The sequence below is a fragment of the Serinus canaria genome, chromosome 3 (assembly GCF_022539315.1).
Source record: "Serinus canaria isolate serCan28SL12 chromosome 3, serCan2020, whole genome shotgun sequence".
NCBI lineage: Eukaryota > Metazoa > Chordata > Aves > Passeriformes > Fringillidae > Serinus > Serinus canaria.
The window spans coordinates 53,521,218-53,548,407 of NC_066316.1; the positions used below are offsets into that span (position 1 = coordinate 53,521,218).

General features: G+C 38.3%; 1 protein-coding gene across 4 annotated transcripts in view; it reads right to left on the reverse strand.

Annotated features, from left to right (window-relative positions):
* The window catches only part of ARID1B (AT-rich interaction domain 1B), a 326,306-nt gene that overhangs the window by 242,144 nt on the left and 56,972 nt on the right, over positions 1 to 27,190 (reverse strand). For all 4 annotated transcript variants that reach the window (XM_018919974.3, XM_018919973.3, XM_018919976.3 and 1 more), the window contains exon 4: positions 2,123 to 2,269. In XM_018919974.3, the coding sequence (XP_018775519.2) occupies positions 2,123 to 2,269 (147 nt within the window). The remainder of the gene's footprint in view (positions 1 to 2,122; positions 2,270 to 27,190) is intronic.

The window sequence follows — 27,190 nt, forward strand, 5'->3', positions numbered from 1 at the left end:
TTATTATTTATACAAAATAGTCCCATCTATACACAAATACTCCAATTACACAGTGAAATTATCATATAATTCAGAAACTGGGATCAGAGTTCAAAACTTAAGAGGCTGACCACTACAGGAGAACAGTCATTCACAAACCATCAAGAATTCAAGTAAAATTCTCACAGAAAGGACTACCAACTGCAAGGCTGTATTGGTGAGGACCTAATGCATCATCTCATCTTGCAGACTGAGGCAAAAAAATGCCTTCCTAAGATGCCTGTATCAGCCTTGGAGCTCGGATTTTGACTGTCATTCAGTGTCACTTCAAATCCTCAAAAAGGGAATTTGGCTACATCAAGGCTGGTATCTTTTGCCTGTGAATCTGCCCCTGCCTTTCTCTTCATCCTAGTTCTCAGAAATTCAAAATATATGGAAGGCTTTACTCTAATTTTACTTTCATCCTTCTATGATCCCTCTCACTTCACTGCACAAACCTTCTCTTTCCCAGCTATGATAGCAAATGATGTAATTGGAACACCTATCAACAGATAAATCAGTACCTTGTTACTCTTAAGGCCTATAAAGTTGGAATGTTTTGTGTATTTTTTAAACCAAAATATTCAATCCGTTCAACTGACAGTATATTTAAAACATGACAAGGTGTCCAAGGCAGCAAAAAACCCATTTCAATTTCATACACTGTGATATGTAGACATTAGAGCAGCTGTGTTTCTTCTATCTTATAGGCTGTATTACTAGGTCTTTATCTGCTGAGACTTCACCAAGATGCTTATGAACAGTATTTTCAAGTCATAGAGAAATCAAGCATTTAATGGCTAAGTAAAAAAGGAAGAAAATTAAATTTAAAGACACAACTGCAATCTTTAAAGTTGCAGTTACATATAATCTAAAAGACAGAATGTGGTGACATTTACAAGAATATCATAGATACAATTAAGAATTCTATTTCACAAACCATCCAGCATTTTAATGAAAAAAGTTAATTCTCAATGGAATTTTAAAATGTAGATGAAGAAAAATTAACATGTAATTACACAGTGAAATTATCATAGCTTTATTTTAAAGTCAAAGGAGGGGAGTCTCCAGTATCATTGCCACTTCCAGCATCTTTTGTTAGTTTATTTTACGCACTATTTTTATTTCAAGCTAAGATTTCTACATTGCACCAGCATAATCGCAAAATGTTAATCAACCATGCCTGACAGAATTCCCCAGTGACTTGCAGCAAGTGCTGATGCTTCCACAAATATCCAGTCTTGAGCAACTCACTTTTGTTAGATTTCCCAGGATGGTGAGTATGCTTTAGTTTCATCTTTCCATTTCCAGATCACCTCTCCATGATTAACAGAGCTGAGACTGCAGACAGAACTGAGCCTACATGTTCAGCTGCATCAGCTATGCACATCCATTTTGTTCAGTATCTAAAATCCAAGTGTTTCTCCAGCTCTGGGAACCAGACCCATACATTATCACTTCAGATCTTGCGTATAAACAGAATCACTTGAAATTAATTTTAATGCTTAATATAAAGAGCACAATTCAAAACCAGCAATGGATAACGGATTATGCGGTTTCCCTAACTGGATGTGCAAACTGACAACATTCTAATTAATAGCTGCAATATCCATTTAAAATATCTTTTAAGAAGCTCCCTTGACAAAGCAACTCCAAAATGCCTTGAACTCCTCCGCAAAAAACTCAAAACAGCAGTGACCAAATAGATGCAGGAATTCTCAACAATGGCTGTCTTGTGAGGAAACAACAAAACAAAAGCAAGGAAAAGCTCCAGCATCCACTGACATCTCATCAAGAAATTGTTACCTGTTTTTAAAAGCAGAGCTGCTGGGACATATACACTGACTTTACCCTAAAAAGGTGGTATGAAATAAAATCTGAACATCTGTGCAGATGTATTTGTGCATATATCCTGAAGACCGTTCAGAAAGATGTTGTCTGATTCCACGTTTATTTAATTTTGCTCAATTTATTATTTAATAATTGTTCTTTAATTAACACTGTTCCCTCGAAAAGATGAGGGGTGGGTTTTGTGCATTGCACACAGGTTCCTTTTACACTTCCAGCCCCAGGGTGCCCGTCAGTAGTGGAGGACAGTGCTTACCTGCTGAGCCTGGTACCTCTGCTGGGCCTGCGACAGGTACTGTGCCTGGGGCGGCAGGTGCTGGGGCTGCGGCTGCTGGTTGTAGTACGGCTGCTGGCCCTGCTGGCAGTAGCCACTCACACCTTGCTGACCATACTGAGGTGGGATCTGTTGGAAGAGCCAAGCAAAGCAAATCCATCAGTGGAAGCAGAATGACATGAAATAAAGCTATGTCCCACCCATATGGCAACCACAGCAGAAGTGATAATCTCAGCTACACACCTGACCCAGCGGTCTGACCCCTTCCCTCAGCACTTAATGGGAGCCCTTAGATCCTCCTGCCTTAGCAGGGGTAAGCCCAAGTGCTCTGCATAGTTACTCTTTTTGGAAGAGCTTATATGGGAAATGCTACGCTTCTGAACATCACAATCCTGTAATGCCCACCCTTAAAACAGAGAAGCAGTTATTTGAAATATTTGCTCTCCATGGGCACACTATTGAGGCAAATCAAAAGAGGAATCATTCTGATGCGCTGACCCAAAAGTTGAATTGTGGAAAAAAAAGCACAACTCTTAAAAAGACATTGAAAGAGAAATACCTTTTGTCTTTTTTTTTTTTTTTTTTTAGCAATCAAGAGCTAATTTTTACCTAATGTTCTGCCCACTGACCTCAGGTTTTTGTTGTTTGTGTTTAAGCCTTACACAAAAGTCTTGGAGTTTGGCCGGATTTTGGTTTTGTCAAGTTCAATCTCTCTTAGTCTTCTGCCTCCTACTAAGATATACTTTTTAAAAAAATAACAGCAAAACAAAATAAGGTGTTACACACCAGCTGGAACATGTATCATGTACTGAGAACAGGCACACACTGAGAATCTGTTAGAACCAAAACCAAGTCAATTACACCGTCAGAGAAATTTTCTGCATTGGTTTAGTCTGTAAGCCCTCTATCAACAGACACTGACATTTTCCCAAGGTATTTGAAAGAGCACACTTTCCATGGACTCCTGATATCGTGCCCAGATTTCCCTGATTTTAGGTACCCATGCTTTTCCCCAAACTCTGGAATTTAATATGATTTCAGATGCAGCACACGACTTCTCCGTTCTAGAATGGACCTCCTGCTGGTCCTGCATATCCCTGCCCTAAACAAGTGTCTCAAATACCTGAGCACATCTGAAACGCTTTGATCTCTGAACTGTTCCCACTGAGTTTCTCATACAACAATAAATCTGTTTATTCAACAAGCAAACACATACCTGTTCTACCTAAAGTTAATTTACTACATTCATTCAACAGTATTGGTTAGGCAGCAGCAATAATAATAATAATAATAATAATAATAATAATAATAATAATAATAATAATAATAATAATAATAATAATAATAATAATAATAACTTAAATTTAAACACCTGCTTTGGCTGCTTTTATTATTACAACTTGATCTGCTCCTATGACTTCTGCCAGAAGCTGGAAGTCCTACCTCTTGGTTACTCCTAAGGTCAGCACTGTAACCCCACTCCTGCACTTGCTCTCTGCCTTCACATCCATTTTTTCCCCCATCATTTACAGGCAGTTGAATGTTTCTGTGACCAAAGCAACCCTTTCTGACAAATACCCTCTCCCCGATGATGCATAATGAGGCCTTTATAATGCAAACTAAAAAGGGTGTGTTGGAATATCATCAGGCAAACAGACAGCTGGAGTCTGGGATCTGACAGAAGACCACATAGTGATTTGCCCATCATCTGCAAAGGTCACAGAGCCTGGACTGGTTCCTATGAAATGCTGAGGAGAAACCTATGTTGTGGTGCATCTGGGTTCCAGTTACACCAGGAAGAAAAGGACAGATAACCAGACAGCAAAGTATGGGCTGCTAGAAAAAAAAGGAAAAATAAAGAGAACTTGAATGCCCAGTTAACCAGATGGTAACAAAGCAAAATAACAGATGCATGAGCAACCAGAATATCTCTAGAATAAAGATACTTGCACAGAAGAGCTGGAGTTCACCTGAACATAGGAGCCACGTCACTGGTACATAAAGCACAAGAAAATGAAATTTTAAAATGAGGTGGGGATTAGAAGAACACATGGTTAAAAAGCGTGGTATTGCTATGTCAAATGAAGACATGGAGATTCTGGAACATCAAATGAAGATGCTGAGAAGACTCAAAGAATGAAAAATGGACATACAGTGACTACAGAGTAGGTAGAGTGGCAACAAGAAATTCTAACAATACATGGATTTCTACACAAAGAGGGGTGGACTGGATCAACTGCAAACCAAAGCACTAATAGTAGTCATAGAAGAAATATAGGAGAAAGGAGAAGAATGTGTGGGGTGACTAGTAGGCATCATCCTAGGACACATATTCAGGGATAAGACAGATAACAACAAAGTAACATTATATGCTATATAGCATTTAAAAACTAATCAAAATAAAACTCCACCTCACCATGCAGCAGAGGTACGGAGCTTGGTCAGATAAAGAAGATTGAGTGCTGGAACCACCATGCATGGCTGGACTACAACAATGCTGACAGCAGCACGCTAGCAAGATCAGCAAAAGGCACGCTGCAAGATTGATTAGGGGGAGATTTCAACTCCCCCAGACAGACTGAGTAAGCAGACTACAAAGCTGAGACCAAAGTATCAGATAATTCTGAAAGGTTGTTCCATGGAACTGCTGGTTAAGGAGCCTGCATGAGGAGCCACTGCCTTTGGCTCAGTCCAGAGCAGCAAGAATCATCTACTACTGCATCCTGCAGCTGCAGAACCACTGTGCATCAGTGACCATAAAGGAGTTAAATTGAGCATCCCTACAGGAACAATCAAACCCGAGGAATCTACTACCGTCGTGCTTAACTTCAAAAAGTGTAACTACAGAAAAATGAGAAAGCTTGTTAAAAGGAATCTCAGACAGCTATGAGAAATAAAATCTGACTGGCAGCATCAAAGCCATTTAACAATAACCACATGGAAAGCACAGAAACAATATTCACCACCCATTCAGAAAGATTTGATAAGAGCAAAGGGACACCAGCAAGGCTCACTGCAGCTTTCTAGAGGCAAAAAGGCATCCCCTTCAATAAGCCAGAGCCAGGTCCAAATGAGGAAAACAGAAAAGACTGTAAACTCTGGCACTTCAAATGTAATAAGACAGACCAGAAAGAACTGTTGGAACAGCTAGAAAAGGGAATCAAATGAGTAATGATTCATTTCTTTAAACACATCAGAAGTAGGAGGTCTGCCAGAGTCTGAAGTGACAAATGATGATGAAGGTATAAGGGGAGATACAGAGAGCACAACGCCATCACAGAGAAGCTTAACAAAATCTTTGGCTCTAGTGTGCACCGTGGAAAAATCTTAGGGTGTTCCCATGCTGGAGTCCTTTGTGAGGGACTTGATAAATGTCTCTGAATCTGATGGGAATTTTCATAGAATAAAGGGGCAAATGAACAGTCAGAAGTGGCTTGGAACCATAAAGTATCACTCCAGAGGTCTAATCAAATTCAAAAAGCTCAATTCCTAATGACCATATACAGCATCTAAATTGGAGCTGCCTTGGTAGGTGAGAATTGCAGTATGGCTTAAAAAGAAAAGTCAAAAATTTGAGTAATTTAAGAGTACCTAACACTGATGACTGTTCTGGACAAATCAGGACAGAGAAAAATGAAGATGAGATTTGGGAAACATCAACACAGCAAAAGAAAATCCCTCTCTACTGACTTCATGGACTTCTTAGGAAAGGTCAGACAAAAAGATTCAGGGAAATGCAACGAGAATCATCATAGGTATAGAACAGTTTCCATAAAAATCATCTATAACCTTCTGAATATGGAAAAGACACCAGGAAGTAGGAACATGGTGGAAAGCTATAAAAGCATCTTGTCCAACAACGATTAGGATGCATTCAATAGCAGAAGCAAACTTCAAAACACGAGGGAAACAGGTTCTCTAGTCACAGAGGTAGCAGATGTTTAGAACTCCTTGCCAAATTGATGTTTTGAAAGCTGAAAGTTTACGTGGGCTCAAGCAAAGACTGGACAAGTTCACAAAAGAGACATCCTCTGAGGGTTACCAAATTTACAGAGCCACATCTGGCTCAGGAAGTCCCTGAAGTGAAAATAGCTGGAGGCTTGAAGAGTACTGGGGGAAGTACGACATGCTTGCTTTGTTCTGAGTCTCCTCCAGGCATCCAATTAAAGCCTCCACTGGAGGCAGGACATACAGGGCTGCATGAACCCTTGATCTGCCCTGATAGAGCCGCGACTACTTCTCACCTCTTTGCAAAAGACATTCGAGTCCATGGAGAAGACAATGAAATTTTGGTCTGCAAGATACCTAGTAACAAATGCAAGCAACCTGAAGAGGCAATAACACCTTGACTGCCAAAGCTCTGAGACTGCTCCATTTTCTTAAATATTCCCCCAAGCAATCTGCTTTCAGACACTGGTTTAAGAACAGGTACCAGGCTCTTCTTCTGAACTTATATATCAGTTACTTATGTTAGAATTTTCCTCCATATCCTCCCACTTCAAACTGTTTTAAAAAAACAACCAAATACCACCACCTAAAATACAGCAATAATAGTAACACTACATTTATGTTTGGATGCTCTTCTCTTCAATGCAAAGACTCATCAGCACTGTCTTACCAGAGCACTCCAAATAAAGCTGGGGCTATTTAAATAAATTACAAACAACGACATGCAAATTAATCCACCTGCTTTACTGATGGGGATCACAAGTTACTGCTTATGGACAAATGTTTATTAAACAGCATACAAAAAAAAAAAAAAAGGTTAATTAAAATCTCCCCAGAACAAAACAAATCTAAAGCCAATTACTTACAATGCTTGGAGTGAATGATCCAAGCATCTACTTTCTTCATAAAGTAAACCCTCCCTCCCCTTCTCCCTTACACTTGTATTTTTTGTGGCCACACAATGCAGAAGATGAGAATTTGGCAAATTTCATCATGCCTGTGGTAGTGCAGATGTTCTGGGGATGGCTGAAGAGAGAACAGACCTGAGTTTGAATCTACTTCTAGCGAAGCACAGAAACTCTAATAATTACTTTGGACTACTATCTGCCTTGCACAGTATAAATAGCATTATTTTGGGAGAAGTATGACTGACCATAACTGATTACACCACTCTGAACACAAACAGAGAAAGGATGAGAATAGGAGGAACATAACTGGCAGCCAATATGAAGAGATGGGGCAAATCCAATTAAACCTATAACTTAGCCCATTATCTTTAATTCTTGTTTGAATAATAGATCTGGTGGCAGGCATTCTTTTCCCAGGTAACACCTTGATAGAAATGGAAGTTTTAAGCAATTTTTGCAGGCGCAATCCATGACTGATGTCAGAGGAGAAGGATCATTAGACAGCATTAGAGTCATTATAATAATTTTTAAAATTAAAATGTAACAGAATTAGTGTGTTAGCATAGGTACACTAATAATACTAGCAATATGCAGCTACTGCCCTTTTACACCATCCTGATGGCTAAATCCAGTCGATAATGGAAGAAGCTTTACATAGCCCCTATCACAAAAAGCTCTGCAAAGTCGCTCTGGGATCCACCTGAACACATCAGATACCATGACATGCTCACTACAGAGGAAGAGTCCTGGCTACATCCTTGCTTCTTCCTGAAATCTACTGATTGCTCAAAAGTGAGGCATAATATTAGATATCCATTACCCTGGATGATACTGGTAAAAGGCAAAAACACAGTCTGGAAGCTACGGGCCCCAGTGTCATGATATAAAAATCTGGGGAAAAACAGGTCTGTCTGGCCTGATCAGCATTAAGCCCAGTTTACAGAGAGAAGAAAAACTGAACTTCAGGGGCAGGGATGCCACTCAGAAGAAAGGATGGCACTACCTGGCTGTACAGTGGCACTACAGGGGCCAACTTTGCTGAGGAACAGTGAGACAGAATATTGTGAAGCAAGTACCATCCTGAGTAATATAATCATCAGTAACATTCCACGTTCTTAGCATCCGTAACACCACAGTTACAGAGAAATTAGAATTTAAAAATGCATAGTGAGGGACAGTCTCAGAAAAATAAAATCCTTCCACCTGGTACTTTACTCTAGGAGTAAAACAGCACCTTCCTTCAGTTAACGGAAGTTTACAGTATTTAATTCTAATTACTTTAACTTTACAGTGATCAATTCAGTTATAACTATAAAGGAAGATGTCACTCAGTTACTATCAAACCTTCAAATAAAACACTTGTCATTCCTGAAACAACTTCTGCCTCAGTTTTAGATTTCCAAAGCCAGATCTCTGCCAAACCCTAAGTATTTTCCTCCAAACACTCAAACCATGCACTTCTCCATATTTTGCAATAGAAAGCTGTAATAGGAAACTAACTCCTTGACTTTCACACACTTAACAAAAAGGTCTGGTTCATATCAAGAACTTTCAAATTCACATAAGCCCAGGTCTTCATCTGTATGTTTAGCTGAATTAGAGTAAGAAGAAAAATATAATATGCTTATACAGCATAAGGAAATCCTCTGGCACATGTTCAGTAGAATATTCTGTCACAGTTAGGGCAGCATGGTCTCCTGTCTCAAATCAACGTGTTCAACCCCAGCATGCTTGTGCACACAGCCTTAATGAAGGCTAAAAATCCTTCTCAGTGAATGACAAAAAATAAAAAACCTAAAAGGAAACCAAGTAGAAAGCTGGGTGTTAATGTCAAGGCTATTAATCAGAGGCAGATCTGAAATCCTGATGCTACGGCATTTTGTTCATACATTCTATAAACTCTATTACTTCTTATCACTTAGCTTTGACCTTTTGACAATACATTGGTCACAATGTTCACCTGTGTTACTGTCTTTCCTACACGGCTTGCCTGTACGCTGAAGTATGAACTTCAACATCTTATTAAGAGCCTTTAAAATATTAACACTAGGCCTGATACTGGTCCACCCTGTGACCCAGAGCAAGGAAGCAAAAGCATAAAAAGCACGTTTCTGTGTCACAGAACAATAATCCCCATTCCAGAACTTGCAAGGTAGTGGATTTTGCAGAGTCATCAAATGCATGCCTATGTTGAAGACTGCAGTGCAGCACACAGATCTGCAAACTAGCTCAGATACTGGCAGGAGACTACACCAAAAGCTGTGCTCAGCTAATTTGCTGTGCTCCACAGAAGGGTGAATTAGGTCAAAGGGAGATCCACACTCTTGTAGCCAGACTGCTTCTTGTACACAAGCCAGTTCATTAAAAAAGGTAGCTCAACCATCTTCAGAAGACGCTGCAGTCTGCAATGCAGTCATACCCAGAACTACAGAAAGGACAGGACTCACACACACGCCCGTAATCCCCTTCTCCCCAAGAAGCACACGGCAGCACAATTACACCACTTGTCAGTGACACGTATATGGCATCACATATGTACCTGTCAGAAGGCGCTCTCTGCATACTGCCTTTTACTGTAGCTTAAATCAAAGCAACATGAGCTAACCAATTATTAATACAGGCAATTTTCCTCTCCTAAAAAAGCCTCAAACCAACCTTCCAAAAAAAAAAAAAAAAAAAAAAGTGTAAAAAATCTACTAAGTTTACATGATTAAGGAACTCTCCAGTCAGAAAATACAGATGTTAAAGTTCCAAAAACAACATTAACTGAGCCATGTTACACATATATAGCACCTTCTCTTTCTGATTTATGTTGTCAAAGGCATTTCATAAAATACAGAGGATGTGAAATGTGGCTTAGTTACTGTGGCTGCTAGAATCATTTATGTTTTCTGACTTCTTAGCTGTGCAACCTTCACATCTTATTAACATAGTTTTTTGCATAGATTGTAGTATGGAATAGTACTTATGTTTTATGTATCGACATATTTTTGATGTACTGAGATTTTGAATAAGTTTGCTATTCTTCATGATGAGAGCCAAATAAATAAAGACTACTGCCACAAAATAGTCAATCATTTATACGGAAAAGCAATATCTCTCCTTCCAAAAAAGAACACTTTGATTCCCCTGTCAGAAATTGATGAAAACTACCTCAGCTGTAAATGCTAAATCTATGCCAATATCACAACCACCTCCCACCCCCACCTTCCCCTAAAAAAAAAAAACCAAACAAAAATAAAAGATTTGCATGTTTCAGATGAGCTAAAATTAGTTTCAAGGGAGAGGTAAACAGCTGAGTCTAGAAACAAAAGGAAGAAATTTTTCCTCCAATAGTGTTGATTTGCACAATGCATTACAGCTTGAACTAATGCAACATTTGGTCCATTCTGCAAGTTAAGGGATGAAAATATGATAATCTCCAGTAAGAGATTTCCACATTGCTGTATCTATGCTCTCAGACTGACACTATAGAGAAGACAAAAATTTGCAACAGAATTGTTTTTGGAAGTGCTATTTTGGTACACTCCATTACAAGTAGAGAAAATAGTCCCTACACATACACACACACACACACACACACACATGCACAAACTCTCAAGTGATGAGTCAGGTAATTTATCATTATTCTTATACTCTGCCTTCCTTCCTTTTTTTAAAAAAAGCGATCAAAAGAATTAACAGGAATCATGTAATCTGCTTAAGTAATAGATTTCCACTTTACAAACCAACATAAGGGAAAGCACATCACAACTGTCACAACCTGATCTCTGGTGATCCTGATGATTGCAGCTTCAGTAAAAAACCTGTAGGAAACCTCATCTCTTGCTGTGTGAGTAGCATGAAATTCACCTACGAAATGCCAGCCCATTACAGAAAAATGCAGAAGCCTATATTTAACTGATTTTTAATCATATAACAATTTATTACACGGCACTTCTTGAGCATCCATGAATAGAATAAAGAGTGATCTTTGATCCCCAAATCCTCTAGTTGCCATTTATTTTCCAGGAAATTTGTAACAATTTTGACCACTATTTCTTAAAGGGTGATTAAAATAAAATATGGTTAAAAAATACAGAGAAACATATTTCTTCAGACAAATTCTGCAATGCCATTCAAACCTTCTAAAGCAGGGAACACAAATGAGAGGTATGGGTGGAGTCTGAATAGCAGGTAATCCAGCTGCATGAATAATCCTCCAATTTATGCCTTTAAACACAGAGAGACCCCTAACACGTAACTACTGGAGACTGAAAAATCCCTCAGTAAAACAGTTTTCAATCTACATTTCTTCTGGCAAATCGTCTTGGTAGGAGGAAAAATTGCAAACATTCTTTAATCTCAGTAGTAAGAAAAGGCAGAATGTACACACCCTGTTTATCACTGCTTCCCTGGCATCTTGCACACCCTTGAGTTTAATTTCTTTCTTCCAGTCTTTCGAGAGAAAAGGGTGCTTTTTAATTAATTCATGTTCTCCTCCAAAGATATCAATCTTGATGAATACTGTCTTTACCATTCCTAAACTCAATGGCTTTCAGAACTAAATCATTTGAGATCATTCAGAGCTCTTCACCTTATCTCTTAAAACAGCAGAAGAATATAAAAGATCTTCCACAGGGAGCAATGCCATGAGCTCTTATGCAAGATAAGCCTTTCTCTTCTTTCCATCTAAACTTGACCAGTTCCACATAGAGTTTCACAGACCCTTTAAGTGCACACCCTCTTTCCCTGACAGCTGCTCTTCTTCCTTTATTGCTATCCTGCACCTGTGGAGGAGCAATGCCAGTCATCAATATATGGAAAACACCTTGGCAGAGAAGGGCCTGAAGGTCCTGGTGGACACCAAGCTGAACATGAGCCAGCAATGTGCCCTTCCCACAAAGAGAGCTAATGGTATCCTGGGCTGCTTTAGACAAAGTACTGACAGCAGGCCTGGAGAGGTGCTTCCACTCTGCTCTGGAGGACTGTGTCCAGCTCTGGGCTCCCCAGTACAGAGAGACATGGACATATTGGAGAGAGTTCAACAAAGGGCCACAAAGATGATTAAGGGGTTCATGCACCTGTGCTATGAGGAAGGGTAAGAGAGCTGGACTGCTCAGCTGGGAGAAGAGAGGGCTCCAGGAAGGCTGAACAGCAGCCTGCCAGTACGTAAAGGGACTCTAAAAGAGAGTGACTTTTGTACAACAGCATGTGGCAACAGGACAGCAGGGCATGGCTTCAAACTGAAAGAAGGGAGGTTCAGATTAGGTATTAGGAAGGAATTCTTTACTGTGACGATGGTGAAGCACTGGAACAGGTTGCCAAGGGAAATTGTGAAGAATGTGCTTCCACATCCCTGGAAGTGTTGAATGGGGCTTTGAGCAACCTGGTCTAGTGGAAAGTATACCTGCCCATGGCAGGGTGGTTGGAATTCGATGATCTTCAAGGTCCCTTCTGACCCAGATCATTGTATGATTCTATACTTCAGTTTAGTAGTGTCTTAGTACAAAGTTATCTGCAACGTGGTGCATGCAATTCCTAGTCTTTAACAGAGACCCCTCTGGCTTTGGCCCAGACACCTCTGACAAGGTCACCACTTTTGAGTTAACCCCCACAAACAGCAGACCAGCAAGTCATCTTCTGGTTTGGTCCTTCTCTCTGTTAAAAGGGATATCACCCTTTTAATCAAGAAAAACTTGCAATGACAGAACTTATTTACAGCTCTTTGTGTTCCCATTATGGATTTGAATGCCCAAGTAATGTCCACAGCACAGGAGGTTGGTCAAGACACAAAGAAAAAGGGATAACCTTCCATATCTATCATTTAGGTTCAGCAATATCTGTGATAAATCTAGTCATCTGTACAGTCCGAATTCTTCTAGTTTCTTCTATTATAGCAGGATCAAAGTCATACTTTTCATCTGGACACTAAAAATTCCCCACAGCAAGGGATCCTGAGGCAAGGAAAATGACTGGCTGAACTAACGGTAAGAAAATTTGATTACATCTCTATCCATCCGGGATAACTTACTATCCTGCAGCATAGCATTAACTGCCTAAGATCAGGATCCCATTCCTGTGGCACAGTTCCTCAATATCCTTTTGAGGGTACTTATGCTGGCTTAGAAAAACAAGAAATACAGAGCTACTCCTATCAAAAACCCTTCTTCTTTAGATGAATTTGACCAAAGCGCACCACCAATAAAACCAAAACCAACCAACTAAAACAATTTTTTAAACGGGAAGAAGTAAATATTTTCTGTAATGGCTTTTCTTTCCTTTTTCCTACTAGGAACAGATAAAAACCAAGTCAGCCTCTTAAATAGGAATACTTACATAACAGCTGTGATTTCAAATATTCCTGCAAGTATTTTTAAAAGAAAACTTTCAAATCATTCCTTGTAGACGCAGAGTTCAGATATTTGATTTATTCCATTTCTATTATTTAATTTGGCCTATTACTTAGCACTGGAAAACATCAAAAGAGCCCTGACAGAAACATCAAAGACATCTGTCTTATAAATTCAGAGCTGAAACCATATAGTACATCATAATTTTAAAAATAATTACAGTTTTATTATACTCAAAATAAGATGATTATTGTAAATTATTCCTCATATCAGTTACCACAAGTAAGTTTTAGAAACATCTGCTAAATGTAAGTATCTGGATACAGTTAATCCAATTCATGTAGCATTATACTCAAAATAGAACAGAAAAACAAACAAGAACCTTTAAAGTCCTAACATCACTTATCAAAAATTACCTGTTTTGCTTAATTGAAAACAGCGAACTTAAAAACCTATGAAGAATCAACCACCAAATTCATACGCTCATTCTACAAAACTACTAGATTTTTTTAAAAATTAATATTGCAACTAAATTTAACCCAAATACTGTGCTCCATCTGTTAATGTTCATAATACCTACTACTCTTTCAAAGTATCCAAGCATCTCCAGTATATCTGCACACGGCTCCTTCCTTTCTGGAAAACTCAAGCCCCCCTTCCCCCAAGTCTGGTTGTTTTGGGCTATTATCCTGAACCTATTTTGTTTAAACATTCACAAAACAGATTCTTACACTCACAAGAAAATGCTTCCTTCTCATTTATGTCCAGACTGAAGTAATATCTATCTGTACACAAAATTAACACACAAGTGTATAATTGTAGTTTTATGCTCAAGTACCCCAATTATGCACTTTGAAACACTTTAAAGGATCCATCAGGAACATTCAATACCTCCAAACTGTAAAGTCTTGAGGAGTGTCTTTTGACAAGACAGCTGCATTATGGAGAAATCTTTCAGCTAAAAACAAAGAAAGCAATCAGCTTTGGGTTTTTTTCCCTCCAGGATACTCCGGCTGTAAAGAATGGTGGGACCTATCTGGTGCAGTATATTTTGCCACAACTAAGAGACAAGCAGGAAACTGAATAGCTTGTTTTGCTTTTGTGCAATATGTCCCAGGTAAGCACAAAAGGCCCAGTCTCCAGATTGCTTGAAAAGGTGATTAAGGAAAGGTGATCAAGAATGTTTGCAACAGACAAGTGAGGACCCTACACCTTTCTCACTTCAGCCCCAAGTCAACTGCAACTCCACACACACGCTTGGTGAACATTCATCCTCTGCCATCTCACTTCTAACAAAATACTTTTAAGAAGCAGTTTGTTCAAAAGGGGAGTGCAGAAGGTGACTGTCGACAGTTTTTTGTTCCATAAATAAATTTCTCTGTACATGTGGTGAAGAAGGGAAGTCTGTGTTAGCCCATCTGACTTTGCACTGAAATGGTTACAGGTGCTCACACATCGCATTACACTCTTTCACACGGACTGGTGATAAACTTGCCATATCCTTCATGTTATAGTTTATGAGAACCATTGGTGGTGTTCATGGCAGGGGGTAAGTGGGAGGATGTCCCAGCAAATACAAGAGAAGATAAGAAGACAAACTTATTTCACATGACAAACACATACCAAGTTCTTAATAAATAATAAGTACGGAAATCAGGAGTAGTAAAAAGAGTGTAAGAAGAAGGTAGATAATTCATTACATTAAAAACATACTAAGAAAAGTATTTCAGGCTGACTCAAAGATGGTTAAGTAGCGAGGCCATGTTAGCAAAGGTTTTCCTCAGTAAAACCAAGACACAGTAACTCACACTGAGAAAATGCAATGCTCTATGCAACTCATATGGGATTTAGCACCAGGTGTCAGAGGCATGCAGTCACTGTTTGTTGACCATCAGCAAAGAGATAAGATGAGCTCAAAGAGGTTTACAAATCACAGCTACCAGGCAGAGTGAGACAAAATTCCAGCTGTTGTTGTAGCTCTTTAGTGAGGCCAGCAGAATGCCAAGTTCTTCCAAGGGTGACAGAAAAACCACACGTTTTCAGGAAGTTGCCATTCAAAGCTGTTCTAGAAAAAACATGCCCTGCAGAAATGCTCCCAAGCTACTCATCCAATGCACTGTGTGTGTTCCTGCCTCACAGCTGCCCAGCACCCACCTCTGCAGGCTGAGGAGCTGTGCAAAGAAGAGGTCTCCTGACAGCAGGCACCATGAAAGACACGGTGTGGGTTGATCACATTTTGGACAATGCTCCAGAGGCAAAAGCACCAAGACAACAGATCTACAGCCGCAAGATGATCTGTCTGCTGCTGCAGAAGCCCCACTTCTTCACCCAACCTGTCAGTTCTCCCTGAATCTCTACCAAGGGTTCTGCCACACAAATAGTAGGAAGACAATGGGCTGCCTCAGCACACCAAAACAATTCAGCATGGTCAGATGAGCCCAGCAGTGACAAGAGGAACTGGCACTGCAGGTACCAGCTGGGTTGGCTTTGGCTGCTGTTGGAACTGCAGATTGTTTGGGTTTCGTTTTCTGTGGCTCTCCTCATCTCATGAATCCAAATCCATGATTCTCACTTTCCAAAAAAGCACACCATGTGCAAAGTAACAACTTCCAGCTCTCCATGCAGAGCCCTGCTAAGGAGAGGTGTAATGAGAAAGCTGCTGCACTACCAAGTGAAGCTACAAAAGAAGCCTCTCCTTGACTTTCAGGGAGGACACTGGCTTCTCATCTCCTCAAACTCAAGACACTCAAATTTTGCCATAAAATTTAATCCACTTTAAGCAGAAAATAATGTATTGCTGCTCTCACCTAGAGTGACATCAAAAGGAAAGTAGTGATACAGGGAGGGGGACATACAAACAGTCTCTCTCCCTTCCTTGCAGGAAGCAAAAACATATAATGAATTTCAGGGACATTCTTAGCATGAAACTCAGGTGCAAGTGGGTAATGCCCATTTAGATTAGTTCTTGAATATTATCTATATTGGTACTTAGGCGTTTTAACCTCCTGTTTGATTTGGCAAATCTTCCTCTGACTACCAGTTGTACTTTACAGGCATGAGCTTCTATGATTAAACTAAGCTTCTGATTTTGTAGTTGCATAACTATTTGAAATATTTCAAACTCTAGGTCAATATTTCTCAGAAGCTGTATATACCTTCCAGAGCACAGACTTCACATGTCCTGGAGAACAGGCTTTTTAATTTTAAAAACAGGTATTTTCATTACTTAATTGGCTCTGAAGGTTTTTTTGGGTTTTTTTTTTTTTTTGATAGTATAAAAGTAGGGAGAAAAGCTTAGGAAGCAGCACTGCCTGCTTTGGAGGGAGTACTTACCCATCTGCCCTTCTGGCCAGAGGTTTAATAGATTTCTATTTTTATAAAGGACATAAGGGGAGGGGGTGGCTCCATCAGTTTCCTACAGAAGCCCAGCTGCCAAACTGGATGTGCCAAAGGGGAATTTTAGGGAATTTTAAAGAGATAACCTCTGCTGAGACTGCAATGTCAGCTTTGTAACCTCATGACTGGAACATGTGCAGTGAATGCTGGATTGAAAAAGCTGTGCTATGGGAGTTAGAAGAAAGAAAAGGAGAAAACAGGAACAGCACGAACTGGGATTATTACTCTGTGATGAGAAGAGGACTGGAGCTAAAAAACACTGCTAGTTCACTGTGAAAAAATACATCTATAGAGTAAGCTCACTTTGATTTGAGTATTTATTGATAACCTTTGTGCACTTTCCTTCTCTCAGTCCTAATATGGTCTCTGCATTTTATGCTGATTCTGTTGTTCCATTTAGCAGGTCACTTGCAGCATATTTTAAACAACACATGGACCCAAACTGACCTCTAGTTTAAATGTTCAGCACAGAAATTGTGAGGTAGGGGTTGAGCAGGGAAGAGGAATGGGAGAAGAACAGGAGCACTGCCAATTAAAGGCAAACAATAAATAATTTTTTTTAATTAAATAATTGGTGCCTTTTCAGTCTAGTCCTTCAGCTTCTACTCAGTTTTTCTTGCATGTTGAGACAAAACTAAACTAAATCCCCTTACTTCAAATTATCAAAATTTTTTAAAATTTATTTTATGGGAAATAGATAAAGAACTATGGCATGTACTGGTATTTACTCACAGAGATCAGAATGTTTGAAGAAATTTAGTATGCTAAAGAAGCTGCAAAACATTTGTGATTCTAAACTAAGATCAATATTCAAAACAGTAAGGACAGCCAAAAAACCCACACAAATAGAGTAGCCACAAATACATTCAAAGGTCTATAAATATCTATTATCAACTCTTACTTTAGGATTAAAAAGGTGAAATTAGTGATTTGCACTCAGTCAAGTAAATTTCTGTACTAAATTAGAGAAAGGGAAGTCTCTTATGGGTAGGATCCCATTACAAAACAGTTCTGATGTCCACCTGTTTTCTCTTCACTTATAGCAGTCTGCTTGCAGCACCATCCATTTTACCACATTTAAAATAGATGAGAAAAGATGATGTCATCACATTTCACCTAAAAGAGAAGCAGTAATAAATACCCTTTTGAAGTGAAAGCAGGAATGTTTTATGATAAAATATAACAGCTCTTTAAAAAGAAACATTTCAAAGTAACAGGAATGTTAGAAAGGTAAAATAAATTAATATCCTATGTTGTTAAAAACTATCTACAAATCTTTATAATCCAATTCTCTCAACAGCTTCAATATATGGTGAATGTCATTAAATTATCAATCTAAGAGAAAAATCTGTCTTCGAAGTTGAAGATATATATCCCATTTAGCCTAATATTTGGGAAGTCTAGAAATTTTTTTTTTCACATTTTGGGTTAGTGATGGGGTTTGGGGAGTGTTGCTTTCTTTTCTTTTAAGGGAAACTGTCAACTGAGAACCCTTAAAAAAGCCAGCTACAACATCACACCATAAGGCATCCGCTAATATATTCTATCTTTAACTAAATGTTAGTTTGTTTCACTAGTGTTTGTTCTTCTTTCTGGGCAGCACTTCACTGAGGATCTGCTCCCTTGAGGAAACATAAGCTGCTTCAATGCAGTGTATCTCAACATCTCTGCAGAAGAAAAGGCATGTAATCAAATAATTAGCAACCAGTGTAACCATTCTGTGCATCAGAAACAAAAACCTAGACAAGCACCTCTCTTTAAAACCACTGCCTCCTCTGTTGCCTCTAACTGATCTGAAAATAATATTATTTCATCTTCAAGTCAAAAAGAAAACAACTTGTTACACTGCAAGTGGTTTTTCCACTGCCTTTCAGCAAGAAAAGCTTTGCCAGTCGAAAGATTTTTGCTCTCTCAGAAAAAAAGTATTTCTATGATGTATTGTAAATCTTTACCTCCCTCAATTGGGAGGTAGGTTTTTATGCCTTTCAAAATTTATTATGTCTGCTCAACTGTGCTTTCCTAAAGATCCCTTTCAGCTTCTGTTCCAACTAGCAAGTGAAAATTCTCTCAAGTGCAGTAATGTAAAAGGAGTAGGAAAGAAATTCAGGACATGAACAGGGCAGACACACAATGAAGTGCAGTGCTTTGCACAGCCCTACAAAGCACATTATGGCTCAGTTCATGGAATACCCGAATTCAAAGTACTTGCTCTATGGGTCTTGTAATTTATTAAATTTGACACTATAAATAAAACCATGAAGCCAGTCCCAGCTGAAATGCTCACATTTCTGAAGAACCCCTACAAACTCAGCAAAATCTTGAACCTCTTCTATACATCTTCCCTAACCACATCCTATTTATTTCCATTATGTGTGATTCAGGTTCCAACTCTACAAACTACTACACAATTTAAAATTTAATCATAAGAGTAGCGCCAGTGAGCTTGCCAGTGCAATGCCACTAAGGTAATCAGTGATGCACACACCAACCTATTGAGCTGAGGGATTAATACCCCAATATCCTTGGGGCAATGAATATGGCTTTTCCTACATTTCACAAAGTATCACATAATTTTTGCTAGAAAGCAGGAAATAAAGATTTCACTTTTAAAATTTTCCTATTACCAGCAAGCCCAAAGAGGAGAGCAGAGAGCCCAGAAAAAGTTCTGCAATATGTCCGATTAAAAGGATCTCCACAATCTTCTGTCTCATGATGGTAGTCAGGAAAGGTTCCTTCCATGCAAGATGTGATAAAAGAAAGAGGTGATTAACTGGAAAACTAATCAGGAATCAACTTTTCCTGCTGCCACTATAAGCAATCTTTTTCTAATTTTGTCTAAAGCAAAAGACTATACCACTATTAAAAAACCAAACTCAAAACCAAAACCAGTTTCAACCTCCACTACATTCTTCCTGCTGTTAAGCTTATTCAGTAAGTAAAAAAGGGAAAAAAATCACACACAGACGCACTACCAAATTCACCATCAGAGAAACAAGCAATCATTAGCCTAGCAATGACTCTTTCTCTGATATTTCAGTATATATAAACTGCATTAGATATTCGACACTCTTTCTTCAATAGCAAATTCCTCCTTCATGTGCACAAAGTGCAGTAAATTCTCTCATAATTATAAGAGTGCAGGACAACCTTGATAATTTTAATTACTGTGAAGTTTGTCTTGGGTTTCTAAATATCATCAGTAAAAAGGTAAATAAAGACACAAAGAAATGGAAGCCAAGGCTGTTTTAGCAAAATTGTATCTTACTAATACATTAGAATTGCAGGGTTTGGTTTCGTGACCAAGTACGAGCAAGTGTATTTCACTGACTTTTGTAAGATGAATTGATTATTACCATGACATTTCAACCACACACAAAAGAGAAAGGTGACACTACAGCAGAAATGTGCTATCAGTTCAGCAGCAGTGATTTACAGAAAGAGCTTTTCAAGTTTATACTAACAGGGTTATTTCATGAGCTGAAAATAGTTTTATTCCCTTATGTCAAATAACATTTATGTATCTGTAATGTGCACCATACCATAAAAAGGGAGACATGAAAAAAAACATGACTTTACAGACATGACTACCATCACCCAGTATTGCTTTATAAATAATGCTGAAGTAAACACAATCTGCATATAAATAACATTTCTTATATTGACTGTTAAATATATTGACAGAACCAAACAGCAGCAAAATGTTGCTTATGGTAAAAATCTCTGCTTTTATTTTAAAGATATAAACAAAATATTTAATTTTATAACCATCAAAGCAAGGAGCTGACTTTTGATTTTGTTTGTGAGGAGCACATATCTACAAATAAAGGAAGAGAAAAAAAAATCCTCAACATGGTAAAGGAAAAAAAAGACACAAGTGAGGTTTCACACTATTGACAAGGCTTATAATCCAGAAAAATCTGCCGTGTTAGCCAAGGCACGGCAACATAGCATTTAGGCACATAGAAGAGAAATGCTTGTAAATTCCAAGGGTCCAATGAGCAGAGACACAGTTTTCATAATTTTATCATTGTGCTCCACGGCTGAACGGCTGTCAGGCCAATGGCAAGGCACAGGTTCCCATTTGAATGACATATGGGTTCACCCAACCAGAGAGATGTTAGAGCATTAAATACCACAAACAGACAGGACAAGAATACAAAAAGCCAAATTAGCGCTTGTGCAACGGCGCGCTCAGGCAGGGACCTGCCTGCTCCAACCCAGCACCTCTGCCAGATCCCCAGCATCAGGAAAACTGAGTCCTCCAGGTAACAGCCTCTCACCTCATAAAACTCAAAGACATGCTGAAAAATTATATTTCTAAGTGTGGCGGGAAAATAAGAAAATGTGTATTTTTAAAACACTGGGAAATGTAGACTTAAGACATGTGGGGAGTGAGAAGAGAGCAGGAATTATTCTTTCCCACAGTATTTCTAAAAAAGTGCCATGGGAAATACGTTTTACCTTTGTGGAAAGCTGTTCTTCAGACAGAAGTGTTTAACATGTTATATAAACATGTTATGCAGTGAAATGTAAATCACAGGGGGATTTTCATCACATTTATTGCATTTGTTAGCCAAAACATAGTAGTCTTGTAATCACTGCCACTGCTGTAGTAAAACACTTCGGTAATATTAACAAAAAAGTGCTTTCAGACAGGCTTGTCGAAGGGGAAAGAGATTATATTGAACAACTTGGACCTAAACAAAACAACAGACCCAGATAAAACCCCCAAAGAACTGCAGATGAGCATACAAAAAGAGATCACGGGGCTGATTTCAGCTAGCAATTCACCATGCCTTGAAACTTTCTTTTATGAAAAAACCAAACCCAAGTCACATAAGTTACTGGACACTGCATAGGACACAGGTGTCCCCTCTCTGTATAATGTGATGGAGCAAGACATGAACCACACAACACCACCAGTCCACAGGAGAGGTTCACACTTCAGGGAATTGAATGGAGGAGGAACAGATGGAGAAATTGCATTAGCAATTTTCAGTCCAAGTCAAGTTGCTCACGACGATGGCATATAATGAGCACCACCTTTGCACAGCAGGATTTGCAAAAGCAAAGGCAGAAAACAAACTTTACTCAGGCTGCCTAAGAGACCCTACTGTACACAGGCAACTTCTCAGGTGAGGAGGAGTGGGCACCTTCACCCCTGCCTCTCACCCTGCACCCAGTCAGCTGCAGCCTCCCCACAGCTCAAAACAACTCAAGGAAGTGGTAGAGATGGTGCCTTCCACTGGCTTTAAGGGAGTTTTTCTTCTCAGTCTTTCTGTGCTCTATTTTCACTCTGCAGATCTCTCTAGACGTGGTCTCTTTAGATTTATTTTATAATACCAGGATTCTCTTCTGTTTGTACTGTGTTTTTTTTCTGCTCTCATTCGTTTTACCCTTTCAGTGCTAATGCTATCATCTATGCAGAAGACTTGGGAGACTTCACTAGGTTCTGCAAGATTCTCCATCAATAAACTGAAAGGACCAGGAGGGAGGATTATCTTCAGGCATACATTCAAAATAGCTGCTTAGATCAAGGGTACTGATTGATGAATTACTGCAGCTCAAAAGTCACTGACAGTCTCTTCCCAACCAAGAGGAAGACCACTGCTTCAAGAGCAGCAATCCATAATAATCTTTATTAAAAGTTATTTAACCATACACTGTTTATGCTTTAAGTGGTTGAATTTGTTCTTTGCTGGCAAAAATAAATACTTTTTAGGACACTAGTGAATTGTTACGAAAAACGACAACAAAGCCATTTCTTTCCTTAAGAATTCCAGCACCACATCACCATCTGCTACAATATCTCCACATGCTTCACATGGTAGATCCCAGAAAACTGTTAACTGTTTACAGGTTAAACTTTGCCCCAAAGTTTATCCCAGCAGATTATCTTTTTACTTCTGATTTTTTTTTTTGCCTGAGAACCTCACATTCCAGCATAACTTTCAACTGAGCACATCCAACTAGTATACTCCCATCTTCTTTATTTTTTTTTTTCGTAGTTAATTACTAAGAACTTATTTCAAGACTATAGACACCAAAATACTGAAAGAACCCTGTCTGACTCAGGAAAAACCCAAATTCAGTTAAATATCTCCCCAATTGTTCTCCATATAAGCAAACTGTATGCCACCTGAAAGCATAAGATGAAGAGGAAATGAATCAAACAGTATAATAATCCTTAGTTATTTTAACATCTAACAGTAGAAAACTGTTTCAAAGTTCCCCACACATACACAAAACAGTGCTGGCAAAACACAAGAAAAGTAGATATGAAGCAGAATTGTCACTGATGTCCTCCTTAAAGAACTATCTTCGAGAACGACTCCATACCCTCTAGGCTAATCCATTCCCATGCTCTGTGCTGGAAGATGATACTCATATTAAAAGATCCATCAAAGCCCGCCCTACCTTAGACAAGGGAAAAGAAGTCAGCACAGCTAATGGGAGAGAAATCTTCCAAGCCGTAGGCAGAGCATCTCCCCCCTGCCATTATCTCTCCCCACCCTACCATGCTGAGGGAAGTTGGCAAACTGAGACAGAATTCCCAATTCAAAAAAAGCAGGAGCTTTCAAAAATGCTTAAGAAAGGGGAGAGTAAGGCTGAAGATTAATAGGATCTTCAGAGCTCAGCAAAGTGCAGGACAGAGGGAGAAATATAAAATTGATGTCTATGACATTTCAAAATAAAAGAAATGTGAAAACCATTTTTTTCCTTAGAAGCTGAAATTTTTAGTTATAAGGATGAATATTTCAGTGTCTGATATGGAGATGTGAAAACTCCTGAGGGTTAGTTTAGGATGTTTTGTTGCTTTGTTTTGTTTTAAATAAAATACAGTACAGTAAAGCATGGCAGAAATTATTAAAAGTGCTTTTTAACCAGGACGTTTTCAACTCAGAATGAAAGCATTATTACACAAACACATAGAAAAAGAAAAAAGTCTGTCAAAACAGAAAACTAAGGAAAGTTACAAAATCTGAATATTTAGATTTGACTACAACTGCCAAGAACATACAAGTTACAACTTACAGCTGGGAAAAAAAAAAGTCAATTAAAATAAAAACAGTATTCAGGGTGGGGGGAGAAACAAAATTTTCAAATTCCTATCAAGTATTTCTTTTGAAACTGATTTTCTTTTGAGGATACTTTAACTATGACAAAAATTCATCACCCAGTAGAAAACTACACCTGCCACATTTCCCAACAGCTTACAGGTAACCAAACACACTGCAGTACACCATCCTATTTTGGTAACATGGAAATTAATAAGCACTTCATACAGATAAAATTTATATGGACTTACAACAGACTTAAAACAAAGATAAGCATACTGAGTTAAAATTTATACATTGTGTTACAGTCTGCTTAATGTAGTGTTCCTGTAAACCTGTAGGCAGACACAAATAGTCACAATGGAATATGACTTTCTTGGAGGCTAAGGTAATTTTAACATGAAAAATGCTGTATCCATCTACAGAGCTGCAGGACACTAGCAGGTCTTTCTTAACTCCATTTCTCTGGAATATGAGCAACTTGACACCAATAAAATGAACAAGTCATTCTCATAAAATTAATGAAAATAGAGTTATAATACTAAATCTACTGTTATCCTCTTTTAAAATTTCTCTGAAACCAAAAGCACCAAAGAACTGAACAACACTGATGAAAATATTTTCAGCTTAGAAAATAACATGGGCTTGATGGTCAATGCTTGGGCTCCAACAGCTCAGGTGTTTTTCAAAGATGAGATTTCAGTTGAATCCCAAGCTCCAAGGGGAATGAAGCCTCACAAGCTATTGCTTCTCCCACCCAGGTGCAGCAAAGCCCTTGCATGAATGTCATCTGAACTCCCAACCAAACAAGACCACAGTAAATAAATATGGCTCATCGAACACTTACCAATGTGAACTTCAAACAGGAGAAACAGGAGACTTTCCTTTCAAGTTTCAAGGACACTATCCAACTGTTTGCACCCATTCTAGCCCCAACCCAAGTTGTGTAATGGATGGAAATGGCAAGAGCTCCACCACTACCATGAGCAGCTGTAAGAATGAACAGCTGTCCTCATCTTTCATCTAACAAAAAAAGTTGTGCCTAAATTCATTCTCTCTTCGGTGCTTTTTCAACTGATGACCAAGCAGTACTTAACAGAGCAACAAAAAGGCAATGATGGGAGAGGGGATGGACTGAGGGAAGGACATTAACAAGGCAATGATGCCCATCCTTCAAATGTATTTTTTTTCCAAACAGTTATAAAGCTGTTTCTAGATTTAGGGTATACTCAGAAAAATACTCTGTATTTCTGCTTTCAGAGCCAATGAGATAATCACCAAAGTCCTGCAGGAAGACAGGTGAGTTTCAGGCAATCACCCAGATGGAGGAAGGTTTCAGGTCTTTAAGATATAAAACTGTACTGAAAATACAGGCTAGGCAGAAAGCTAATGATGGTTTGATAAACCTTATTAAAAACCCCACATGGATAGATGGCAGTCAGTGCCTATTATTGCAAAGCTTGGATGGGATTACTTTAATTAATGTTCTACCTAAACTCTTACTTCAATAGCTACTAATTACCGTTAAGAACTACCAGCTTTATCCGCAGATTAAACATTTCTCCCCACCCCAAAGACCCAATTTTAGAAGCTGCTTCTACAACAAATTATTTGTTATATTGTTTATGGTGTCACAGAAACCTCTACATCCTTTTAAATTTGTGGTAAGATCCTTTGATGTAAGTCCTTAAAAAAAGTTGTTGAACAGATACTCACAAAACAAATGCCTCTTTAAGTCTATGCTGAAAGAGTGTGAAAAAATGTCAATATACTACATAACTTTAAAGCAAAATTAGAGGACTCCCAGCATTTGATGCAATCTTCAGATTGACTTAAATCCTGTAGCTTTCTCCTTCTTTCCGAATGCACATACGAATAGAGAAATAAGAAAGACCTTGTCTTGAAGATGCAATTTTTTGTAGATTGATGAATTCTCTTTTAAAGGGATATAATTTTACAATCCCTCACAGGTGAGATAGTGGGTTTAATATCTAAAGGAAAGTACATATTTGTCTTTATGTCAATCTGCATGAAAGAAAAATCACTGGTAAAGTAGCAATAAAATACATGCACTGTAAGGATCCATCTACATTCCTATTTTGTGGCTCAGATTTGACATATTATTTGCCACACTCAGAAATGTAGTATTTCTGTATGCACACATATTAATCTTGACAAAAAGATCTTATTTCAGTCATGCTGATCCTATTTTAAAATTTATTTAATACTCAGCTATAAAAGGCAAATACTATTTTATAATTGAAAAGGACATCACAGTTGAGAAATATCCCTGATTGAAAACACTGTCTGAACAGTTAAAAGAAAAATTCTACTGTCTTCCCTTTAAAAATCAATAGAAGCAGACAGCTATGTACAGATTTGGAGAAACCAATAAACAATTTGCAAGAACAAAAGCCTTACCAGTTTCATACACACACACATAAAAACTCAATCATATTTTTCCCCATAGTATTGTGAATTTAATAGAAACTATACTGCGTATATCTGTAAGATGCTGTATTTAAGAATTTTTGTATCTCTTTATAGATATACACAAATTTCAGTAAATAATTATATAGGCTTACAATTTGGAAAAAGTGAATTAAAAAAGGAACAATTGTAGTAGAGAATATCTTTGAAAAAGAAAGTTAGTCTATTCTCCTGCAAGACAGAACCTCCCTTTACATTTCTCAACTGTAAAACTGCCTGAGAGCATAATGGTTTTAGTATAGCCCAAACAATAGCTTTGTACAAGTAAGAAACCACAAAGAACAAAAAATAAATGTAAAACCAATCGAACTCTGTACAGCAATTATGATTTAAAAGTGACTATTAGCAGAGCTACAATACTTCAGACAAAATTTTTAACAACATTTGCTTTCTCCATCTGTCTTTTTTAAATACTTATTTCAGCAGTGAGTCAGATTTTGGACAACATTTGATGTGGTGCCATTTAAAAATTAAGAGAAATAAGAAGAAGGAGATTTTATTAAATAAATTCTGCCAAAATCCAAGGCAGATCTGGAATATGACAACAAATTCATGTCAAATAACAGTCTGCCTGATGTTTAGATTCTTAAGATTATTTAGGAAATGTGAAGAAAAAAGTAAGCTTTCCAAACAGTCTTAAGGAACTTAGATTCCAGTGATTCTAATGTGTAACATATTAGAAGAAAATTAATAGATACATGAATTTAATTAAAAGATTCTGTGTTTGCCTATTGCTGTTATACACAGAGGAGCAATCATATGCTGGTAGCAGATCCATGTCATTAGAGTGGCTTCTGCAATTTTTCTTTTCCATTTACAAAAGCAACTACACATCTACGAAGACAGCAGCAAGAGGGCCAACTATCAGAGTATTTTTAGTCTTGTTATTCACCTTTGCTACCAGTGTTGTACAGGTTC